Source organism: Dendropsophus ebraccatus, chromosome 3 (assembly GCF_027789765.1).
Source record: "Dendropsophus ebraccatus isolate aDenEbr1 chromosome 3, aDenEbr1.pat, whole genome shotgun sequence".
In the NCBI taxonomy this organism is placed as follows: domain Eukaryota; kingdom Metazoa; phylum Chordata; class Amphibia; order Anura; family Hylidae; genus Dendropsophus; species Dendropsophus ebraccatus.
In genome coordinates, this window is record NC_091456.1 from 56,622,928 (window position 1) to 56,647,991 (window position 25,064).

Consider the following 25,064-nt stretch of genomic DNA (forward strand, 5'->3'; position numbering starts at 1 on the left):
TAATGTTTCTTTTAACAATGTTAAGAAATAATCAGCTCTTTATTTTTTATTTTTATTTTTTCAATCTTTAATCTGTAGATATCAAATTGAACGAATGTAACCCTTGAGTATCAGTGCCTATCAGACTCTCTAGTCGTGTCAATCTTAAAGGGGTTATCCAACACAAAAAAAAAAAATTGTCCTAGATTTATCCAACTGTGTAAAGTAGAAACAAGTATCACGACAACCAATCACAGCTCAGCTTTCAGCTCTGATATAATAAAGCTGAGCTGTGATTGGTTGTTGTCAGCAGTTTACACTAGTTTTTATTTTACACCGTTGGATACATCTAATCCATTGTGTATATATGAAGGTATCCAAACCCTGATGGTCAATCTTTGAATTGTTTAACTGCAAATGGGGGGGGGGGGGGTGGCACAGTGGTAGCACAGTTCTTGAGCCCACACCATATGCAGTAGGTATGAGTTATCCTGGCAGCCAGGGGCCTAACAGGTTGCCCAAGGCTGTATGCTTATTTAACTGGGGTTACACTTGGCACCAAACTGGCGCTATTGATGAAAAGCCTGCAGATTAATGCAAGGGGCACAGGGGATTTTACTTACAGGAGGCAGCACTGTGTACATACAAGGATAGCATAGCCCAGGCTTTTTCCCTCTCTGCAGTGCAAACACGCTGTTTTTATAAGTGCTTGTACTTTTCTTTTTCTTTGGTGTCCTAGTGGAGAGCATAATCCCACTATCCAAACAACACCAGACGTGTACTTGAGAGATTATGCATTTGAAGGCCTGACCACCTTCTGTGCTGTGTATAGCATTAGCTAAGTACCACCCTACTTCCTGTGTTCTGTCTCTCTCTGTACCAAAGAGCCTAAAAACTAGAAGTGGACAGCAGTTTACAGGAATTGCCAAAATTTTAGAGCATTATTTCTGGGTTAAAGGGAAACTATGAGCAGGTAAGGTGTAGCTAACCTGCTAATAGCTCCCTGTTGCGCATGGGGTGCTGAGGATGAAGTTAAGTCTTTTACCTTCATCCTCTGTGGCGTTCCTGTGCAGTTTGTAGTAAGGCCTTTTGGAGCGCTGGAAGCAGGGCAGACCAGATCATTGCTCTGGGCACGGTAGCCCCGTCCCCATTGCTCAAAACAGTCCTACCGGACATAGGATCATGCTACAAACTGCACAGAACATCACGAGGATGAAGGTAAGAGACTTTCCATCAGATCTCAGTGGATCTGAACAGTTTTGTTAACATATGGGGGACATACACAATATTAAGGCCCTTTTTACATGGGTCTATTATTGGGCAATCAGCCGATTAACAAGCAAATGTTTGTTTGCTGGCTAATCAGAGCTTTTATTCAGCCCCCAAAAATCATTTTTGGCTGCATAACGCCCTGTGTTAACATGTGATGTGTGGCCAACAGTGATGTATTTAAAGCGACTCTGTACCCACAATCTGCCCTCTCCAAACCGCTTGTACCTTCAGATAGCTGCTTTTAATCCAAGATCTGTCCTGGGGTCCGTTCAGCAGGTGATGCAGATATTGTCCTAAAAAACAACTTTTAAACTGGCAGCCCTGTGCCAATTGGCCGTGGCCTGTGTATGCATTAGGCTGGCACACCCTCTCTGTCCCTCCTTCCAGTCCTCCTCATCATTAGGAATGCTCCAGGCAGATTGTCTCCTATTCCTCACCTGTGTCAGCCTGGCATGGGCTGGATTGTTAAGGCACCTGTGCAATGTTCAGACAGGAGAAAATGTTCCAGTGGCATTCCTAATGATGAAGAGGGTGGGGAGGAGTGACTGGAGGGGTGGTGCAAAGTTAGGGCACAGATACTCCAAGCCACGCCCTCTTGACACAGGGCTGCAAGTTTAAAAGTTGTTTTTTAGGACAATAACTGCATGACCTGCCGAACGGACCCCAGGACAGATCTTGGATTAAAAGCAGCTATCCGAAGGTTCAAGTGGTTTGGAGGGGTCAGATTGTAGGTACAGAGTCGCTTTAATGGGCCACACAAACTTGCGGTAGTCGCGAGATCAGCACTCGTTATCGGCAGTTCATTGGCCCTTCTAAAAGTGCCCTTAAACAGGTGGATTTAGGCTAGGGCTATAACATTGGCGTAATTTCTAACTTGTTGCCGACACATTGAGCGTTATTAGATGCAGTGTGACATTGTGATATTCATTTTGTCTCACCAGGTTACTATTTAGTACTAGCATGGGGGGGTTCTGTACACACTCTTTTTAAGTCTTAAAGGGAACCTGTCAGTCGGGATGCCGTGGCGAAGCCCGGCATAGATAACCATCCCTCGGAGTCCCGCTGCTGGATCCGGTCCCTGGGCGGAGAAATCATGGCCCAAAGCGGAGCGCGCCCCTTATGCAAAGCAAGAGAGATGAGTCTGACGTCCATAGAAAATGACTGCTCCAAAACTATGGGGGAGATTCATCAAACTTGGTGTAAAGTCAAACTGGCTCAGTTGCCCCTAGCAACCAATCAGATTCCACCTTTCAGGAATATAAAATGGAATCTGATTGGTTGCTTGGGGCAACTGAGCCAATTTCACTTTACACCATGTTTGATAAATCTCCCCTTGTGTTTATCGGTTAGCCCAAGGTGGTAATACCAATTTGCCTGGTCTTTGAGAACATGTATATGTTTTAGAATTACTAGTTTATGCTTTTACTATAATGCTAGCAGAAAATTTCAATTTGGAGGAGGGTACTCTTGGATTGATGACATATGGGATTTTTTTTTTTTTTTAACTGCAGTTAGTGCCGTTGTGAATGCTTGTGGACCCCTTTGCTAGGGTCGCTCATTTGTTTAACATTTCAACAGGGCCCTGTAACATATGGCCTTTGACTTCTCTGACTTTTCAATTGTTAGGATCTGGAGTGAGCTGGCCAAGATTTTACACAGTAACCTAGCTTTAGGGCAGCCCTCGGGAGAAGACTTGTCTGTCTTGTTAAGAACTGGTATTTCCACATGTTTTATTCCCATTGGCTTATCTGTTTGTTCAGAGCAAAATCACAATGTTGTAGGCTCCAATGGCTTCCGAACCATAATAGACTGGGGCTACCACATAACAGACACCCAAATGCGCCAGTTTCCTTTCTGTAAGACTTCTACCACAGGGATTATTATTGGTGTGAAAATAAGCCAGTAGCGCTTCGGTGAGCAGTAGACATTTGAGATTATTCGTATGCAAACATCGAAGTGTTTAGAGAAGGCAGAAACTGACCAAAGAAGCAAATCCTGTTTTACAAGTTTGAGCTATCAGTCAGTTCTATGAAACTGCATTTTACTCCTTAAAGGGCATCTACCTTATTTTTACACTCGTACGGCAGCAAGTATGAGGTTTGTCTTTAGAACATTTTCACCTTGATTCTGCTTAAACAAAAACAAATAACAATGTTTTATGTAGTTGGATTGCATGTTTTATTTATCTTAAAGAAAAAGAAAGTAGCCATAATATATTTTATGGACTTTCTCTATGTAACATACTGACTGTAACAATTCAGATCTAGGCAGATTGAAAGGGTCCTTTTTACATGTAACGATTTTCCGGTGCTTGTTTGCAGTGGCAATACAAGGCCCGATTAGTTGTGCGCCCAGGATGCACAAACAATTTCTTTATTGTTCATGTGGCCATTAACATTCATTATTATTGACCACACATCTACTGTTTAAAAAGAGACATGTTCAGCCTATAATGCTAGATTTTACCGCTGTCAAAAGATCCAATCATTCAGCAAGTGGGCGTCCTTCTGTTCATTGCTGATTGCTGGCACTTTTACATGGGCCAATTATTGGCCTAATGAGTTAATTGGCAGGTGTAATAGTGCGATTTATCTGACAGATTGTTGAAGCCAGGAATGGATTTGAAAAGAGGATAAGTCTTAATCTTTCCTTTTGTGACCTGTTCTCTGTTTTATAGTCTGTTAATGGCTTTGGCTTCAATAATCTGTCAGATAAATCTCTGTGTAAACACACCCTAGAAGGGCTTTAAGTCTAGATCTTTTTCACTGAGTTGAATCAGCTCTTCATCTTTCCATCTCCCACGGAGATCAGAAATGGCTCCAGGTAAAGTCCACAAGCCCTTGAGCCATCTGTGATCTGAGTGGGAGAGACAGAAGGTGGCTGAGAATACTCACTAGTCGTAGCGCACACCCCTAAGTCCCGACCACAAGAACGTCAGCAGCTAGGCCATCCCTCATAGAGCGAAGAGTGCTTGTCTGTAAGGGGCCCAATACACCAGCAGATCTCTGACAGATTTCTGTAGCCAAAGCCAGGATTTAAAAAGGATATATCTCAGTCTTTCCTTTATGACCTGTTCTCTGCTTATAGTCTGTTCCTGGCTTTGGTTGCCAAAATGTTTCAGATAAATCTGTTGGTGTAATAGGGCCTTAACCTAGGGAATGAGCTTTCAACAATAGGGACAGATTATAGGGTACAAATGCAAAAGGAACTAAAAAGCATTTGCGAAACTTCTTAGGGCTCTATTACACGGAACGATAATCGTCCGAATCGGCCCTATCCAGCCGATTATCACTCTGTGTAATAAACACAATGATCAGCCATTAACAACAATCATCGGCTGATCGTTGATGTAGGTTTGGACCTATAATTGCCGGGCGCCGACCGCGCATAGCTACATGCAATAGTGATGCACGGCCGGTGGCTGACGATTTCCAAACTATATACATTATCTTTCTATGCTGCAGGGCTCCTCTTGCGCTCTGCTTCTCCCCGGGTCCCGTGCGCTCCAGCTTTAGAGCAGCCTGTCTTAGCTGACCGGGACAGCCGTGGACAGTGATTGGCTGAGCTGCCAGTCAGCTGAGACAGGCCACTCTGGAGCTGCAGCGCACGGGACCTGATGAGAAGCAGACCGCAAGAAGAGCCCTGCAGCATGGATAGGTAATGTAAAGAGTTTAAGCAAGGGCTGCAAGGACATCGCTAACTATGTCCATGCAGCCCTTGTTAAACGATTATCGGGCCGTGTAATAGGCCCAGTAAACGAGCACCAATCTAGCAGAACGGTGCTCACTTACAGTTATTATCGGCCCTCTATCGGTCCGTGTAATAGAAACCTTACTTTTGCAATATGTAACAGTTAAAGGTTGGCAGATGAGAATACCCCTTTAATTCTAGTAGCACAATTAAATTTTTTAATTTTTTAATTTTTTTTCATATTTGCTTTGGGGTGTTGTAAAAATATAAATGAAGCCATACTGAACTGCCATAATCCTGTGCAGCTGCAGTTCTGATGCTTCCTGTCCACTCTGCTCCTGGCTCATTTCTGGTTCCTGTGAGATGTTACCTTTCTAGGAACACCAGCTCAGATAGTGAACTGCAGTATCCTTAAAGGAGAAGTCTGGCAAAATTTTTTAATAAAGTTTTGTATTACCCCTCAAAAGTTATACAAATTACCAATATACACTTATTCCGGGAAATGCTTATAAAATGCTTTTTTCCCAGGACTTACTACTGCATCAAGGCTTCACTTCCTGGATAAAATGGTGATGTCACGACCCGACTCCCAGAGCTGTGCAGGCTGTGGCTGCTGGACTTTTCCTTTTAAAAGTTGCATTTTGTGTTGAATTTGGTAAAACAGCTTACATTACGAAGTGAAACATTTGCTGCTATGCTCCATTTTCTGCCACATGTTGACATGGCAGGAATGTATATGCAAGAATTGTGTCCTGTGATATTTTTGGATGGCCTCTGCCATGAGAAAGGATCAATGACTCCAGGGTTTCTAGTTTCTGTACCATCTTCTGAATAACACTCTTTGAGAGTACATCACAAGCACCCTATTTCTTCCTAAATTTACACCTACATTGCCTAAATGCACTGTAAAGACCCGCTGCTCAATACTGTACACCACCATCCCGTTAAGTATACTGAGGAGCGCATTACATGTTTGCACAGATTGTTAGTACAGAATATTTCAAGCCTTTTATGAGTGAATCTCCGTTATTTTTGATTAATCTTTTGATTCTTTTTGTTTTGTTTTGATTTCTTTTTCTTTTTTTTTTTTTTTTTTTTAAATAAATGAAAGTTGGAAAATTTTTCGTATACATTTTGTGATGAGGGTTGAATGAAATTTTGTCTCTGTATTAGGGGTCTCAATTGCCCTTTAAACATGATCTTCATCAAATAGATAACCGGCAGATTAAAAAATTGGTCTAAAGTTATTAAAGCATCAATCTTTATTACTTAATGGCGGCTTCTTTTCTTTTATACATATTATAAAGTGCCAGTGCAAATGTTCATAGCTGCAGAGGAACTTGTCTCATTCATTTTTATCTCAATTTCACCTTATAACTGATATTTTGGGGGTTTTGTCATTAATTTTATGGTAGATTAAAAGGTGGTATTACAAAGTACAGTTGTTCCTGAAAAAAACAAGCCCTCGCATGGCACTGGAAATAGAAAAATAAAAGTTATATTTCTTGGAAGGCGAGGAGGAAAAAACTAAACTGCAAAAATGAAAATTGTTACGGTCCTTAAGGGCATTTTAGGCTCTGGGGTTAATGGCTAGAGCTTTCTATGTAGGACTGTATTGTCCCAGCAACCCTATACCCCCTCCGTGGCATAAACATATCACTTCAGAATTCCTGACTTGCATGCTACTGTCACTTCTTTGAATTTGTTGAATATTTAAATTCTTAGCAATAGATATTCTTCAGTTTCACTAAATTACAGGAATGTGTAACAGAATGCCGAGGTCTTGGTATCTGAAAAAGCATAATATAGGTGGATTGTAAGTCATGCTCAGTAAGAACACATTGTTCTGTTTTCTCTTGAAAATGTTGCTGTGCATTCTGCTTGGAGGGAAAGATTAATGTAACGCATGTGTTCACTCACTCTTGGCTCTCTTCGAGACACAAGTTGCCAGAACAACTACTTTAATTGCAGAAAATCAAGTTTCAGTCAGACCAAAGCGTTTTTTTTTTTTCTAACATAGGATGGGCTAGCTGGAGCTTTGAATCCAGCATATCCTTTGGTATGTTGAGGCATAGCACACCCCTTCAGATTTCTAGGAAAAAAAATTACACTATCAATTGGTTTAACATTTTATAAATTGCTGTGCCTGGCACCAGACATTAGAATATAGTGCAGTATTACATGAGTGCTTCAGCTTTCTTTCTTAAAACGACTCTGTATCCACCAACCCACCCCACCAAATCGCTAGTTTGGTAAATCCTTATAGGTTGTGTCTTTTAAAATGCGCCTGGTGTCTTTTGTTAGAGCAAAAAATGATGTTTTAAACTGCAGCGCTGTGTCATACTGGTGTCTATGCCCCAGGTCTGCGACACTTCTCCCTTCCTCCCTACCCTCCTCATCATTAGGAACACCCCAGGCAGGATTTTTCCTTCTCAGCACTTGTCTTAGGTGCACCTGGGTTGTAGCGACACAGCTTCAGTTTAGACGAGCGATGAATAGAAATCCTGCCGGGGGTGTTTCTAATGATGAGGAGGGTAGGGAGGAAGGAAATAGAGGTGTTTCAGACCTGGGGCACAGACACACCAGTTTGACACAGCGCTGCAGACTAAAACATCATTTTCTGCTCTAACCAAGAAACCAGGTGCACTTTAAAAGAAACAACCTGTAAGGATTTACTCTTATCAGATGGATGATATTAGCGGGTTGGTAGAAACAGAGTAGCTTTAAGCAAGCCATTAGATCTGTGTTAACTGAGCCCGATGATTTTGGCAGGACCAGCTAACCAACTAATGTGTATGGTGAAGGCCCCCTAACTCTGGAAGTTTCTAGAAAATAAGCTGTCGCTATAGGATTCTGACGACAGAATCCAGGTGAAGACACGTGTGCACAGTTGAATGTATATGGAGGGATCTATTTTCCATTTGATGACTGACAGCTGTCTTACAGTCAACAGTCCTACAATATTTGGGTTCTTGTAAGACTGTAATTGTCATATAGTGGGAAATATAGCTCTGGGCTTATACATGCAGAAATATTTATTAGTGCTTTATTTTTTATGGTGGTATAATGAAGTATTCTTTCCTGTTAGAAATAGTGGAATGATCAGTCAGATTTTGTATATACAACAGTATTTTGGAGGATTAATATCTTGGTACCCACAGAGGCTATGTTCCCACACCGTATTTATGCTCAGTTTTTTGCAACCAAAACCAGGAGTGGATTGAGAACACAGAAAGCCTAAGTGTGGTTGCATATTATTAACTACAGGTCCATAGTGGAGGACTTCATCTATTCTCACAAGTATAAGGTTAACTATTTAGGGACCAACTTTTTTGGAACTTTGGGACCAAGCAATTTGTTTTCATCACCGTATTTCATAGTGTTTAGTTCTCCTATGACTACTGCCACTGTCTGGTGTAATCAAGGTTTTTTTTTTTTAGTTCACTCCCTATAGGATATCAATAATGTGTTCCTGTCAAAATAGATGGGAGCTATTGTGCCTATTTTGTGGGTAGGGTTATTAGCATGGCCTTGAAGGGTTTTATCTATGGCTGGCCGGGGGTCACAATCCACAGTTACACTAGGGGGATGTTCCCCCTCTTTATGGCTGGATGTTGACTGTATACTACAGCTAATACCTGCTTGATCTGTGCCACCCACTGGAAGCACCATTACCTCCTGACTGCGGTAAGATCATAGCCATGAGCACATAACGGTAAATCCTTTTGCAGAAATGGAGTTGAAGGGGTTATCCAGCGCTACAAAAACATGGCCACTTTTCCCCCTACTGTTGTCTCCAGTTCAGGTGCGGTTTGCAATTAAGCTCCATTTACTTCAATGGAACTGAGTTTCAAAACCCCACCCAAACTGGAGACAACAGTAGGGGGAAAGTGGCCATGTTTTTGTAGGGCTGGATAACCCCTATAAAGGTGTTATCCAGCGCTACGAAAACATGGCCGCTTTCTTCCAGAGACAGACCCACTCTTGTCTCCAGCTTGGGCGGGGTTTTGCTGCTCAGTTCCATTAAAGTGAATGGAGCTTAATTGCAAACTGCACCTGAACTGGAGACAAGAGTCGTGTTGTCTCTGAAAGAAAGTTGCCATGTTATTGTAGCACTGGATAACCCCTTTAAAACACACACCACACCCTAAATTTTGCTAATAATTATTCACAAATGTGTTTTTTTTTTCAATATGTATATATAATAATATAAAATAATTACCTATTCACAACATAACTATAGCAGTACATGCGGTGTTTGCAAACACTTCCTCTAAATACAATGTGATCTTATGGTTTACTAGGCACCCCGCTATAAAATCTAATGTGGTTTAGCCAAATATTTACTGTCCTCCACTATGTTGCTAGTATCTACATCTATTCTATAGTTGGCCTCTTTCCCAGCGGTTCTCCTGTATGCCATCTTCGTCACACACTGTATAGGATGAATTTGGACAGGTACAGAAGAAAGCTGGGCTCACTTGTTGCACATAATATTTTCCCTCTACATACTGACTCGAAGCCAAGGCGCATGCACTCTCCTTCTGACATATATTGTGGGATAAAAGTGTACACATTAACCTGCAGGATGTAGGTCATCCACCATCGCATCCAATCTCATTTCCCTTCCCTGTAACAGGAGGCCCCTGGCAGGGAGGATCAGCCATGTGAACTCTGGCTGCTCAGCTGTGTGTCCTTTCTGGCATAAACTGCATGCTCAACAGTAACAGACGGGAAGCCCTTTCCTTACAAGTGTGTTGTAATTGTTCAGGCTCAGGCATGTTTGCCCTGGCTCTAGTGGAAGTTCTGGGAAAGCTGCCTGTACATTTCAGATTGTTACAAAGTGGGCTTTGTGATGTAAATCTACATCTTGCACATGTTGCGGGAAAACTGCATGTTTAAGTGTATGTCTAGTCTAGTAACTTATTTGTCCTGTGTTGAAAAGAAGTCACCCCCAAGCTCTGAGCTCAGTTTACATACACACTTTTTCGTACAGTCTACCTTATAAGTTAGACATCCAGAGTCATATGTACAGTATAGGCAGGTACCTGCAAGAAATCCGTCTTTACCCCCTCTTTGCTGTATGTAAGCGTTTTTCAAAGACTCCAAACAAATATTGTATTCCAAGCATGTCATCTTTATAACCTATTCTTTGTCTGTATCTACATTTCCAGGCTGTTAGTATAGGGCCTATTGACATACTTCTCCTACTACTTGCAGTATATATATAGACTAGAATACAGTAAATGAAAGCTCCTGTGCTCCTTCCCTGACTTCTGCTTCTTGTGTGCCCTTATATTCTGGCACTATGTGAATAGGGAAATGCTGTCATCAGTGGCACTGTACAACAAAACCAGTGAGGCAAGGAAAAGACTGTGCTGGCAATTACCTGTTAACGATTAAAGGACCTATTCATCTGTCGATAGGCTCTGTGCGGGTAAACAGCGCAGGAATAATACTTATCTGTCTGGACTACTCTTAAGTGAAAGGTTCGATTAGTTGGTCCTCATTACTGTTCTGTTTACAACCTCCTTATTTGTAAATCACGTTCTTCGCTTATATGAGGGGAATGTATGAAATGTCAAGTGGCGCATGATTATACTAAACTAAACTCTAATAAACACAATAATGGAAGTCTTATTGTTTTCTAGACCCCCCAAATGTTAGTTTTATGGGTGTATATAGTGAGTATTTGTAATGTGGTGCTATGTACTATGCCTCTTTGAGTTTTAAACGTGCTGTTGTATTCTCCATGCACTGTTTTGGGGGTAAGTAAAATATTATACTTCATAACCAAGCACATGAACCTTCCACACTAGTGGCTCTTTGCTGATTTTATTTTGTGATCCTCTTTCCGTTCAATAAGGTGTAATAAGGAATAATGCAAATATACCAGTACCTAAATCTTGCCTCCTTGCACTCACTTATGTATAGTCTCCTATGGCAGAGACAGCAATACAGCATTAGCAATGCAAACCTCTTTTATTTCTTTGGTACATGGGAAAATATTCAGCTTGTGAGCATCTTGTTATACAAAGTCCAAACCACCTGCAGCCCTGGCGGACGTTTCTGAGCACAAATCCTCCTCCTCCTTCCTTATGGCATGAGGAAGGAGGAGTGTCTGTCCTCCAAAAAGTCCACCTGGACTGCAGGCGGTTTGGACTTGGGAAAATGTTCAGCTTGTGAGCATCTTGTTATACCATGTAGCGAAGAAATAAAAGACGTTTGCCTTGCTAATGCTGTGAGTATTTACTGTCTCTGCCATAGGAGACTGTACATAAGAAAGTGCAAGGCGGCAAGATGAAGGTACTGGTATATTAGCATTATTCCTCACCACTCCATATTGAACTGTACAAGTCTTTGCTTGGATTTGATGGAGATTCCAGTGTGTTCAAGCATTACTTCTCCCTGTGCCCGTGATGTGCCACCTAACACGGGATCTGGGACCCCTGCTGGAAGGCATTTTCCCCTGGGGGGGGGAGGGGGATAGCTGATGGACAGCCCACTCAGCCAATCAGTGCCTGGAGCGGCATCCCACCGTTTACTATAATGTATCAGTTTAGGTAATGTGCCTGAATTCAAGATGGGATACAATTTTTTTCTGTATGGATTCTCTTGATACAGACATGAACGTTCTTATTCAGTGAAATCAATCTTAGAAAAGACAAGGAATTGAACCATGTATTACACAACCTTTCATTATTTTGTAAGTTGTATTTCTATTAAGATGCATGTGAAGACGTCACAGTAAGAGCTTTTGTGCACAAGGTGTTTTAGAAAGAATAACCTGGTAGCACCCAAAAGGAGTCTGCCAAGTCCCACAAGCCCTTATTTTTCTAAGCTTCCTCCCTAAGAATCTTCAGGCGTGCAAATGAATTCACAGGTTTTCCGCTGAAGAATTATAAAAATAAGCTATCGAGTTAAAATGATACTTTGTGCTTAGGTGTAGGTTTCCGTTCCTGCATTCTTACTTTTTCCCCTGGAGTTTCACTCTATTTTACCCATACTCTACAGACGCCGGACTTTACTTTTTTAATATTACATATTAATGGAGAAAGGTAAACTCAGAGGTACAATAGGGCATATGGGAATACTCAACAGTAAGTCTCGTAGACACTATGAAATGGAGAGAGGAGAGCAAACCATATAAATTCATTTCAGTTGAGTCTGAAGTGAAGGAATCCAGGGTGGGCCATGTGGCTTGGAATTTCTCCAAATAGAAGGCAACGTTTTTAAATGTTGACTAGAAAAGGGGGAGCCATCCACTTCCAAAATAAAGCTACAGTACAACTAAAGTTGGAGATTAGAAGAGACACCTCATTATAAAAAATACAAAAGACACTAGTAGAAAGTTTTAATTTTTCAGTCATACGCACTGAAGTTGGCTTTGTATGGCTATAATAACTTTGGGATCCATATAATCTTTGAACAAAGATTGCATTTGGCCAAATCATTTCCTTTGGCAAGTTTAGATCAGGAGATCTATATGTGGTCTGTGTTGTGGCCGTAGTACAGATGCAAAAATGTTTTTATAATAAAGCGATGTTCAAACTAAGGCCCTATTCACACGTCACAATTCACAGTTGTGGAGAGAAAATAAAAAATACGGATGAAAATTTGCAGATTGCTAATGATGTGAATAGACCCTTAGTGTTCCACACTGATTCTAAGGTGAATAAAAAGTGAAAAAGCTCAGTTTTCCATGGAAATCAGTGCCATGGTTAACATAGTACAGGCCGTTCTTTTAAACTGTTTTGATTTTTTAAATTAGATTTTTTTAACCTATGCAGCTTTTAGAATCAACAAAAGTTTATAACCACAAAGGGTGCCACAGAAGGTAAGGAGAGGGTAGCAGGAAAAAGGGAAGGTTCCGGATTTTTATCAGGTGAACCCACTTTGGTGCAGGTGTTCAGGTTTTGTTTCTGATGCACATCTCCTTATATATAGACGGCTGCTAATAGTGATGATCATTAATAGTGCCGTGTATATAATAAGACGAACACTTTCCCCGATATGTTCCCAAAGTGGGAACATAACCTAAACCTGCATTGTAGAAAGGTAAAATGATTTCATTGTAGAAGTATAGAATTGCCGTGTAAACCTAGCATTACCTTGTGCTGAGTATATAGAGAATATAGAGATGTCATTGCAGCATGGCAGGCACAGCTCTGGACTGGCAGGGTGTGGAGGGGTGAATATACTTTTGTGTGTGTGTGTGTGTGTGGGGGGGGGGTATAATTATCTCTCACCCCATTCCCTGGCTCTGTATAATTTTTTTATGCTGTATTTCTTTGTGATACTGGGATATACATATTACTACGGAATGGGCGTAACAATGCAGGCGATATGGCATGTATTTATTTTAGAACCATAGTATTTTCTTTGTAAACAATGTTTTTATTCACTGATAATTTTAATTAATCAGTTCTAAATCTGAGGAGTCTTAGTGTTGCTCTTATGGTAATACTGGTATCAGGGCCGCCGATAGGGCAGTACAACCGGTACTGCCGTATGGGGCCCGGACCCTGAGAGACATGGGGGGGGGGGGGCCCGGCGGGCCCGCCGCCCCCTCCCCGACCGCCGCGCTAGGGGGGCCCGCACGGCCCCCCTTGCCACCTGGGGGGGGGGTTGTGCCGCTTCGGTCCGGTGAACTTCCGGCACACGCTGCCTCTATCTCTGGCCGGAAGCTCACAGCTGCAGCCCTGCGGTCCTTCTCTCCTGCTCGGCAGCGGCGCACGTGACGTCATCACGCCGAGCAGGAGAGAAGTTCCTGGACCGCGGGGCTGCAGCTGTGAGCTTCCGGCCAGTGATAGAGGCATCGTGTGCTGGAAGCTCACCGGACCGAAGCTGCATGGGAAGGGGGGACCTGCCTCACCTGCCTCTGCTCCCCCGGCCGCTCCCTCTTCCCCCAGCCTCTCCTCCTGTACCCCCCCTCCAGCCTCTCCTCCTGCACCCCCCTTCCAGCCTCTCCTCCTGTACCCCCTTCCAGCCTCTCCTCCTGTACCCCCCCTCCAGCCTCTCCTCCTGTACCCCCCCTCCAGCCTCTCCTCCTGTACCCCCCCTCCAGCCTCTCCTCCTGTACCCCCCCCCTCCAGCCTCTCCTCCTGTACCCCCCCTCCAGCCTCTCCTCCTGTACCCCCCCTCCAGCCTCTCCTCCTGTACCCCCCCTCCAGCCTCTCCTCCTGTACCCCCCCTCCAGCCTCTCCTCCTGTACCCCCCCTCCAGCCTCTCCTCCTGTACCCCCCCTCCAGCCTCTCCTCCTGTACCCCCCCTCCAGCCTCTCCTCCTGTACCCCCCCTCAAGCCTCTCCTCCTGTACCCCCCCTCAAGCCTCTCCTCCTGTACCCCCCCTCCAGCCTCTCCTCCTGTACCCCCCCTCCAGCCTCTCCTCCTGTACCCCCCCTCCAGCCTCTCCTCCTGTACCCCCCCTCCAGCCTCTCCTCCTGTACCCCCCCTCCAGCCTCTCCTCCTGTACCCCCCCTCCAGCCTCTCCTCCTGTACCCCCCCTCCAGCCTCTCCTCCTGTACCCCCCCTCCAGCCTCTCCTCCTGTACCCCCCCTCCAGCCTCTCCTCTTGTACCCCCCTGCCTCTCCTCCTGCACCCCCAGCCTCTTCTCCTGTACCTCCTCTAGCCTCTCCTCCTGCACCCCACAGCCTCTCCTCCTGCACACCACAGCCTCTCCTCCTGTACCCCTCAGCCTCACCCCCTGCACCCCCAGCCTCTCCCCCAGCCTCTCCTCCTCTACCCCCCCTCCAGCCTCTCCTCCTCTACCCCCCCTCCAGCCTCTCCTCCTGCACCCCCCTTCCAGCCTCTCCTCCTGTACCCCCTTCCAGCCTCTCCTCCTGTACCCCCCCTCCAGCCTCTCCTCCTGTACCCCACCTCCAGCCTCTCCTCTTGTACCCCCCCTCCAGCCTCTCCTCTTGTACCCCCCTCCAGCCTCTCCTCCTGTACCCCCCCTCCAGCCTCTCCTCCTGTACCCCCCCTCCTGTACCCCCTCCAGCCTCTCCTCCTGCACCCCCAGCCTCTCCTCCTGCACCCCCAGCCTCTCCTCCTGTACCTCCTCTAGCCTCTCCTCCTGCACCCCACAGCCTCTCCTCCTGCACACCACAGCCTCTCCTCCTGTACCCCACAGCCTCTCCTCCTGTACCCCACAGCCTCTCCTCCTGTACCCCTCAGCCTCACCCCCTGCACCCCCCAGCCTCTCCCCCAGCCTCTCCTCCTCTACCCCCCCTCCAGCCTCTCCTCCTCTACCCCCCTCCAGCCTCTCCTCCTGCACCCCCCTTCCAGCCTCTCCTCCTGTACCCCTTTCCAGCCTCTCCTCCTGTACCCCCTTCCAGCCTCTCCTCCTGTACCCCCTTCCAGCCTCTCCTCCTGTACCCCCCCTCCAGCCTCTCCTCCTGTACCCCCCTCCAGCCTCTCCTCCTGTACCCCCCCTCCAGCCTCTCCTCCTGTACCCCCCTCCAGCCTCTCCTCCTGTACCCCCCTCCAGCCTCTCCTCCTGTACCCCCCCTCCAGCCTCTCCTCCTGTACCCCCCCTCCAGCCTCTCCTCCTGTACCCCCCCTCCAGCCTCTCCTCCTGTACCCCCCCTCCAGCCTCTCCTCCTGTACCCCCCCCTCCAGCCTCTCCTCCTGTACCCCCCCTCCAGCCTCTCCTCCTGTACCCCCCCTCCAGCCTCTCCTCCTGTACCCCCCCTCCAGCCTCTCCTCCTGTACCCCCCCTCCTGTACCCCCTCCAGCCTCTCCTCCTGCACCCCCAGCCTCTCCTCCTGCACCCCCAGCCTCTCCTCCTGTACCTTCTCTAGCCTCTCCTCCTGCACACCACAGCCTCTCCTCCTGTACCCCTCAGCCTCACCTCCTGCACCCCCCAGCCTCACCTCCTGCACCCCCCAGCCTCTCCTCCTCTACCCCCCCTCCAGCTCCAGCCTCTCCTCCTCTACCCCCCCTCCAGCCTCTCCTCCTGCACCCCCCTTCCAGCCTCTCCTCCTGTACCCCCTTCCAGCCTCTCCTCCTGTACCCCCTTCCAGCCTCTCCTCCTGTACCCCCTCCAGCCTCTCCTCTTGTACCCCCCGCCTCTCCTCCTGCACCCCACAGCCTCTCCTCCTGCAACCCCCAGCCTCTCCTCCTGCACCCCCCAGCCTCTCCCCCAGCCTCTCCTCCTGCACCCCCCAGCCTCTCCTCCTGCACCCCCCAGCCTCTCCTCCTGCACCCCCAGCCTCTCCTCCTGCACCCCACAGCCTCTCCCCCAGCCTCTTCTCCTGCACCCCCCAGCCTCTCCTCCTGCACCCCACAGCCTCACCCAGCCTCTTCTCCTGCACCCCTCAGCCTCTCCTCCTGCACCCCACAGCCTCTCCCACAGCCTCTTCTCCTGCACCCCCCAGCCTCTCCCCCAGCCTCCTCTCCTGCACCCCCAGCCTCTCCTCCAGCCTCCTCTCCTGCACCCCCAGCCTCTCCTCCAGCACCCCACAGCCTCTCCTCCAGCACCCCACAGCCTCTCCTCCTGCACCCCACAGCTTCTCCTCCTGCACCCCACAGCCTCTCCTCCTGCACCCCAAAGCCTCTCCTCCTGCACCCCACAACCTCTCCCCCTAGCCTACCCTCCTGCACCCCCAGCCTCTCCCCCTAGCCTACCCTCCTGCACCCCCAGCCTCTCCCCCAGCCTTTCCATCAGCACCCCCCAGCCTCTCTGTCAGCACCCCCCAGCCTCTCTGTCAGCACCCCCCTCCTCCTCCTGCCCCCATCTACTCCCCCTGCCCCCAGCTGCTCCCTCTGCCTCCCCAGATTCTCCCCCTGCCACCCCTAGCTGCTCCCCCTCCCTGTCACCCCAGCTGCTCTCGTTCCCCCTGTCACCCCAGCTTCTCCCCTTCACCCCAGCGGCTTCCCCTGCCACCCCCAGCTGCCTCCCTTCCCCAGTCACCCCCAGCTGCCTGCTTGCAGACTAGTTGTGGTCGGAGAAGTCTTCTTCGCCAGATGGAGAAGAAAGCAAGAAGCGACGGCAATCGGAGAAGACGTCACCTGTGAGTCATTAGTAACTGCACTGTAATCACTTCTATAGTGTGCAGAGCCTGTGTACCATTGGGGTCTAAATGGGTCAGTGTATTGTTTGGGGTAGTGTACTGACACAGCCCCGCGGTCACTACAGTACACTAGCGCAAACTTTTAAACTAGGACCCAACTACAACAGCCGCAGGCACTACAACTCCCAGCATATGCTGAGGGCTGCAGACTGTCAGTAAATGCTGGGAGTTGTAGTGCCTGCAGCTGTTGTAGTTGGGTCCTAGGTGCATTATACACTGGATGCTTTGTAGCATATAAGAATACATAGATCTGTGGGGGCTCAGTGCAGGGACGTGACCCCAGAACATCACTAATAGGGGATAGTGGTAGATGTTTTGTTCTATCCCCTATTAGTGATGTTCTGGGGTCACTTCCCTGCACTGAGCCCCCACAGATCTTTGTATTCTTATATGCCACAAAGCATCCAGTGTATAGGACCCAACTACAACAGCTGCAGGCACTACAACTCCCAGCATGTACTGACAGTCTGCAGCCCTCAGAGTATGCTGGGAGTTGTAGTACAGTGTAGACAGATGTATTGCTGGACCTTCAGGGCTAATGGTTGTCACCCACAGATTGCAGCCACCAGGAGCCTCTGCACACAGTGATTTATTACAGGGTTGTCCTCTCAGAGACTACAACTCCCAGCATACCCTGAGAGCTGTATAAATGTAGGGATTTGTCACAGATACAGATGAATTCAGGAAAGGAGCGGGTCAGCATGTCGTGTCTCACTGGTTCTATATTAGTGGGCCCCAGGTCCCCCAGTCCGACACTGGACAGAAGCGGCCCCCAAACTAAGACGTCCCCGGCCTCCTTCCTTCCTCCATCACATTTGTTTGATGAGAACAGCGGGCATCAAGCAGAGCGACACCCAAGTGCCAGGGTATATACCATGCATGTACAGTAATGGGGGGGGGGGGGGGCGCCTCAGCGTGCAAAGTGCCTAGGGCAGCATAAACTCTAAATACAGGCCTGGCTGCCGGCACTTCATACCAGCAGCCTATGGGAGGCCGGGCCGTGACCTCTCCGGCAGGCGTGATCATGTGACGTCATCACGCCTGCCGGAAGTCCCGTCCCTGCGGCTCGCAAGATGGAGCCCGAAGAGGAGGAAGAGCTGCTGCATGCACAGCGCGGATTAGGTGAGTAGGATGTTTGTTTTTTTAGGGGCACCTCTGGGGGCATTATTAGTTCATGGGGGCACCTCTGGGGGCATTATTAGTATATGGGAGCACCTCTGGGGGCATTATTAGTATATGGGGGCACCTCTGGGGGCATTATTAGCATATGGGGGCACCTCTAGGGGCATTATTAGTATATGGGGGCACCTCTGGGGGCATTATTAGTGTATGGGGGCACCTCTGGGGGCATTATTATTGGTGAACATATACAAATCAAACAGCCCCCCAGACCCTCGAAATTCAATAACCCCAAACGGGGCATTGCCTAGTACTCAACAGCATTCTGAATACAGGGGAACCCCTACCCCACTCTTGTATAAGTTTTAGTCTCCATCATAATGAGCCCCGCTGGGCTTGTAGACACGCTATAAATTGTATGTTGCAAGGGTGAATATAATGCACTGCATACAGAGCACAAGAGACAGCTATACAAGTAAGTGTCTGTATGGTGACATTTAAATTGCACCTTGTTCACATTTAGTTTCTACAATTTTATAACTGTATAACAGAGGTTACATTTTAAGCCACTAGGGAAAATGGGGTATATGAGCCAGTTCTCTAGAATTGATCGGAACCAAATTATACCTCCCAGCAAGGCGTGGGGCGAACACACTATTTTTTTTTTTATTAATGTGGGGGGCCCAGACACTTTGGTTGTATGGGGCCCCGAATTCCTGATGGCGGCCCTGACTGGTATATTATTGTGGTGTAGTACCTACCATATCTACCATACACACTTGTCCAAAACCACCAAGACAAGTGATATTTACATAACAAAATACATGTAACCTGACGGACGTGTGCATAAATATAAGGTTCTGTCTAAACTGGTCATAGATGTTCCCCTTTTTACGGGATCTGTGAACAATATGATGAATTATTTTTGGACTGTTTTGCTAAATAGATTAATGGACTCCGATGGATCACATAGGCTTCTATTGGATCTGCAAGTTTTCTGGTAGACAAGTGAAGCAGGCTATGCTATTTTGCCCATCAGAATGGAAGTATGACCCCATGTTGTGCTCACAACTCTGCACTTCATTGTATGTATTTTGCATTGTGTATGTCCGCCAATATTAACTTGGAGAATGTGGTTTAACCAGTTAACTTGTTGCAGGTTCTTCAAGCACATAGGTCATGTCTATTTTTTTTTTATTTTAAAGCGGGAAATGTTTCTCTGTCTTGTAAGTTCTGGTAACAGGGTCAGTAATAATTCACTCTATGGAGCTCTGCGTTCGCTGGGTTACTGAAAATGTCGCTGTCTGCTTTAGAAAACAAGTGTATTTACAAACCTGTGTGATGGATGAAAGGTGGCTCCTCGGAGATGAAGGGTATATGCACCTTTGTAAATTTGCACATGAGCTGTAGTGATTGCAGTCCTCATGACAACAGACTACACATTAACCCTTTTGTAGTCTGATCTTGCAAACACCTTTCTAGGTGCCTATTGCTTTTTGCTATAGTACCACATGTAAGCTCCCAAGAATTAGGGGGCTGATGAAAGGGTCATGGCTCCTTATGAAGTTTATACCTGAGACAGGAAGATTAGATAGTGAACCTGAGAATGGAACAGATGTCAGTGCATTCTCTGTACAGAGCTGCAGAATATTTTGGTGCTATGTAAATTGAGTTATACAACATTTGCGAGGATACAGATTATGAGCGAAGCATTTTCTTGCCATTTTTGTTGTCTACTACAGACCCTGAGCTGAGTTCACAAGTACCAAGACCTTCCAGAGATGATGTGAAATGTAAATAGACTAACATCTGTCAGGTCCATTTACTGCACATATACATCACAATATAGTGTATATGGAATGCTCCTGCATATAGGATAGGAGGGCACAGTAAGCTGCTAGCATCTCATGTATGTCTACCCTACATTTCTGTGGGGAACGTAGGCTCACCAATACAAACGTGAGTCAGAAATGTCACTTACTTGTGTAAAATAAATTAGGTCTATTTTTCTGCTTGGGTGCCCGAGCCTCCAAGTCAGACTCTTGTTTTTCTTCCCTTGTAAAAGTTGCATACAATATGATGGTGCTCTTTAAGAACAATACAGTGAATGTGCTTCTATTCTTTAAAGTATATTTAAACTTTGTTATGATCTATTAAGTATACCACTATGCATACTATGATTAGGAACGTCTTGAGTTCGAAACGTGTCGGTTCACCACATGGTTGTGACGGTGGATGTTTTTATTTCATCCTCTTAAAATTGATACATAAGTTTTCCATAGGTTTAAGGTAGATTGTGTCAGACTGTTTCATGTTTGTGATCACTATGTCACTGGTATATGTAGGAATACCAGCAAAAAGTTATTTAGATGTATACCTCATTGTTTACAACTAACTATATTTGGACTGTTTTCTAAGTGTTTACGTTTTGTTTATGGGAACAAAAAACTAGTTTGTGTCTTTAAAATCCTGCAAAAGAAAAGAGATTATGTTTGGTCCATTGAAATCAATGGGTCTGCTGTTGGGTACATCGCAGTATATGTTGAAATACCTTTTTGCCGGGATCCCACCAAATACCAGTGACATAATAAACAGAATAGATGTGAATATGGCCTTATTGTAATGAAAATTTCTAAGCAGTAGAAAAATTCTCCTATGGCTGCTGCTGCTGCCGCCATGTTTCAAAGGTTGTTTTAGGATATGTGAAAGCTCAGATCACAAATATCACTTATGGGAGAAGGCTGCCCTCTAGAGGCATAGAACTTTCTGCTTATTAACAGGCATATTGTATGAGATTGTTAGTGAGACATAATCTTTTTTAAATGTATTATTTATTACATAACTAATGGAAATTATGGGTTTTGCTTATATAAAAATGAATTCACATTTGTTGCTTGATGTAACTTACTCATTTTTTTTTTATATTTTTCTCTCAACTGAGCTTCTTTTGATTTTTGATAGGAAAATGCCTTGCTGGTCCGGGAAGTAGAGGTAGATAAAGTAAACAGTCTGGAAAGGAAACACGTAGAAGCAATTAAAAAACTCTGGGAGGACCCTGGGATCCAGGAGTGCTATGATCGGAGGAGAGAGTACCAGCTGTCAGACTCTGCTAAATAGTAAGTGCACTGTAAGGACTATGACCAACTTCAGGCTCAAACAAGAAAACTAAGGCCCCAAACTTGAGCAAGGGGGAAGCAACATTATGCCCAAACCTAAAGGCCCAGATTTATCAACCTGTTTAAAACAAAAACTGTTGTAATTTGCCCTTAGGAACCAATCACAGCTCAGGTTTTTTTATATCTTAACAAGCTCTGATTTTTGTTACACATATTGTTTTTTTTCCTTAAATTAAACATTCAGATTTTAAGATTCTTATGGCCTTATTACACAGCCCACCCTGCGGTATAAGCGAGTGCTGATCTGCTAGCTTGGCGCTACATTACAGAGCCTATTACACAGCTTGATAAGTATTTGGCCAGAACTGCACTACATGGGGCAATATCTGACTGATTTGACAGATACCCTCTCCATGTAATAGGGCCGTTAGATGTCATGAACACGGGCCGTTGAGGAGGAGTACTTGCAGTATAAGTCTATCTTTTTGTTCTCATGGGAAAATGTTCATAGGATGCTATGGGTACATAGAATTTTGGATACAATTTTGTCCGTAAACCCATTATTTGCTTTTAACCCCTAGACAACCCTGGACGTACCCGTACGTCCAGGGCCGCCTCCATGTGTTCAGAGCGGGTCTGCGCGGCGGCCGCACTCTGAACCGCTGCAGTCCCGGGTGCCGCTTGTAGCCCGGGACCGCGGCTATTAGCGGGCACGGTCCGATCACCTTGCCCGCTAATAAAGTAATCGGATGCAGCTGTCAAAGTCAGATTACTTGATGCAGCCATTCCCTGGTGTCTAGTGGGGAGGATCGCTCCTCCGGGATGTTCTCCCGGAGGAGCGATCCACACATCTTACCCTGTCTGGGGTCTGTGCCGTAATGGCGCTGATCCCGGCTCGGCACTCGATTGCTTCCGGCTGCAGCAGCCGGAAGCAATCAATGTGCCTATCTCATCGATCTATGCTGCATATCTATGCAGCATAGATCTGTATGAGAGATCAGAGTGCTTATACTAGAAGTCCCCCAGGGGGGCTTCTAGTGTAAGTGTAAGGGTATATTCACACGAACGGGCTCGCAGCGAGATTCTCGCTGCGAGCCCGGCAGGTCCTGGCAGTTCCCATACACTACATTCTTGCTGCAGTCTAAACGACCGCAGCGAGTATGTAATTCTGCCGCCCTTAACCCCTTCTGCTCCCGGCCGGCTCCCCCGCTATAAGCATACTTTACCTGTCCTTGCTGCACGTGTCCGGCGTCCTGCTCTCCCGTCCGGCCAATCAGTGGCTGCAGCTGGGCAACACACTGATTGGCCGGACGGGAGAGCAGGACGCCGGACCCGTGCAGCAAGGACAGGTAAAGTATGCTTACAGCGGGGGAGCCGGGAGGGAGCAGAAGGGGTTAAGGGCGGCAGAATTATATACTCGCTGCGGTCGTTTAGACCGCAGCAAGTATGTAGTGTATGGGAACTGCCAGGACCTGCCGGGCTCGCAGCGAGATCCGTTCGTGTGAATATACCCTTAAAGTAAAAATAAAAGTGTTGTTTTTAATAAAAAGCTCCCTCCCCTAATAAAAGTTTGAATCACCCCCCTTTTCCCATGTTATAAATAAAAATAAATAAACATGTTTGGTATCGCCGCGTGCGTTATCGCCCAAACTATTAATTAATCACATTCCTGATCTCGCACGGTAAATGGCGTAAGCGCAAAAAAATGCCAAAGTGCAAATTGCGCATTTTTAGTCGCATCAAATCCAGACAAATTCTAATAAAAAGCGATCAAAAAGTCGCATATACGCAATCAAGGTACCGCTAGAAAGAACACATCATGGCGCAAAAAATGACACCTCACACAGCCTCATAGACCAAAGGATATAAGCGCTATAAGCATGGGAATAGAGAGATTTTAAGGAACATGTATTTGTTAAATAGGACCTGTCACCCCCCCCTGCCGGGGTGACAGGCTCCTATACTCACCTGATCCCGCCGGGTCCAGCTTTTGGATCCGGTCGGGTCATGGAGATATCTCGTATCATATGAGATACGCTCATAGAGAATGAATGGGGAGTCCGATGCTCCGTCATTCTCTATAGGCATCGGACTCTCCTGTCAGCGCGTGCGCCGGGCTTCGGGAGCTGATATCTCCGTGACCCGACCGGCTCAGGAAGCCGGACCCGGCGGGATCAGGTGAGTATAGGGGGCTGTAACGGGGGGTCGGGAGCCTGTCACCCCGGCACGTTACGTATCGTTGTAATCATAACGACTTGAGGAACATGCATAACCAGTCAGTTTTACCCCAGGGCGAACAGCGTAAAAACGAAAAAACCCCAAATAAAAGAAATGCTTTTTTTTAAAAAAAATATTTCACTACACTTTGAATTTTTTTTCTGTTTTTTTCAGTGTACTTTATGAAAAAATTCAGCCTGTCATTGCAAAGTACAATTAGTGACGCAAAAAATAAGGGCTCATGTGGGTTTCTAGGTGGAAAATGCAAGTGCTATGGCCTTTTTAAGCACAAGGAGGGAAAAATGAAAACACAAAAATTGAAATTGGCCTGGTTAATTATTTTGTCAATTGTTTTTCCTCCTAGCTACCTTACTGACATAGATCGCATTTCTGTTACTGGCTACATTCCCACCCAACAAGATGTACTTCGAGTCAGAGTGCCTACTACTGGAATCATTGAGTATCCTTTTGATTTAGAGAATATTATTTTTAGGTAAGTTATTCTCTTAAAACTGATGAAAATAGGGTGAAAGCACATTTCGCAGGTGACAAAGCAGTAGATGCTATTTATTTTAGGGCAACGGCCAGCCTGGGATCTATAGCATGTTGTCTGGGAATGAACTATACATACATTAAATACTGACTAGCTAATAGGTATAAAGCCTTCAGTACAAAGTGTATGGGGACCTTAAGATTATAAAGGTTTTATTGGGGGTAAGGAGTAATTTTTGGTAAATTATGTGATTTACAAATGTGGCAGGAGTAATCTAGTCCAGTGGTGTCAAACCTGTGGCTCTCCAGCTGTTGCAAACCTACAATTGCTATTATGCCTGGACATCCAAAGGTTTGGTTTTGCAACAGTGGAGGGCCATAGGTTTGGCACCTGTGATCTAAGCTAATGAAGGCAAGGGATTTGAAGCAATGACTATTTAATACAAATTTAAATTAGTAGAATTCCTCATTAGTTTGCGCTCTCAAAAATTCTGTGAAACTGTGCTAGAACATAATGGGAATTGGTTGTACAGTTGTCAAGGCATGGTTCTTGCTGTGAATTGAAGGGGTTGGCCGCTTTAGTGTAAAAATGTTCATTATACTGTGACACTAGCTCCCGGTGTGCCTTACAGCTCTGATATTAGGCACCCCTCCTTCAAGCTGTGCCATCCTGGTCTGTTTGCTGGATGGTGAGTCTGTCCATAAGCTCACCAAGCATGTGATCATTTTCCTCCCTGTGTCCTGCGCTGAGCCTGTACATGCCTATGTGGGACACAGGTGCTCCTCTATGTTTGGCCAACTTATGGATGGAATTAGAGATGAGCGAATTTACAATAATAACGAAGCAAATTGCAGAGATAGCAAGCAATTCTCCTTGTTATTATTGTAAACTCGCTCATCACCACGGAGCAGGGCAGCACACCCTGGAGGAGGGGTGTATAATTGTAGCTCTATGAGCTACACAGGGAGCTGCTGTCAGTATATACAGTAAGTACAGTTACTAATACTGTACACTGAACTATTTTACTATAAAGTTGGCAACCCCTTTTAAAAATCTGTTTGTCATATAGCTCAACAAAACATAGAATAATAAAGGAATGGCTTAA

General features: G+C 46.0%; 1 protein-coding gene across 1 annotated transcript in view; it reads left to right on the forward strand.

Annotated features, from left to right (window-relative positions):
* LOC138785648 (guanine nucleotide-binding protein subunit alpha-14) overlaps positions 1 to 25,064 on the forward strand; it is a 97,198-nt gene that overhangs the window by 65,624 nt on the left and 6,510 nt on the right. The window contains exons 3-4 of the mRNA XM_069961811.1: positions 21,095 to 21,249; positions 23,831 to 23,959. Of these exons, the coding sequence (XP_069817912.1) occupies positions 21,095 to 21,249; positions 23,831 to 23,959 (284 nt within the window). The remainder of the gene's footprint in view (positions 1 to 21,094; positions 21,250 to 23,830; positions 23,960 to 25,064) is intronic.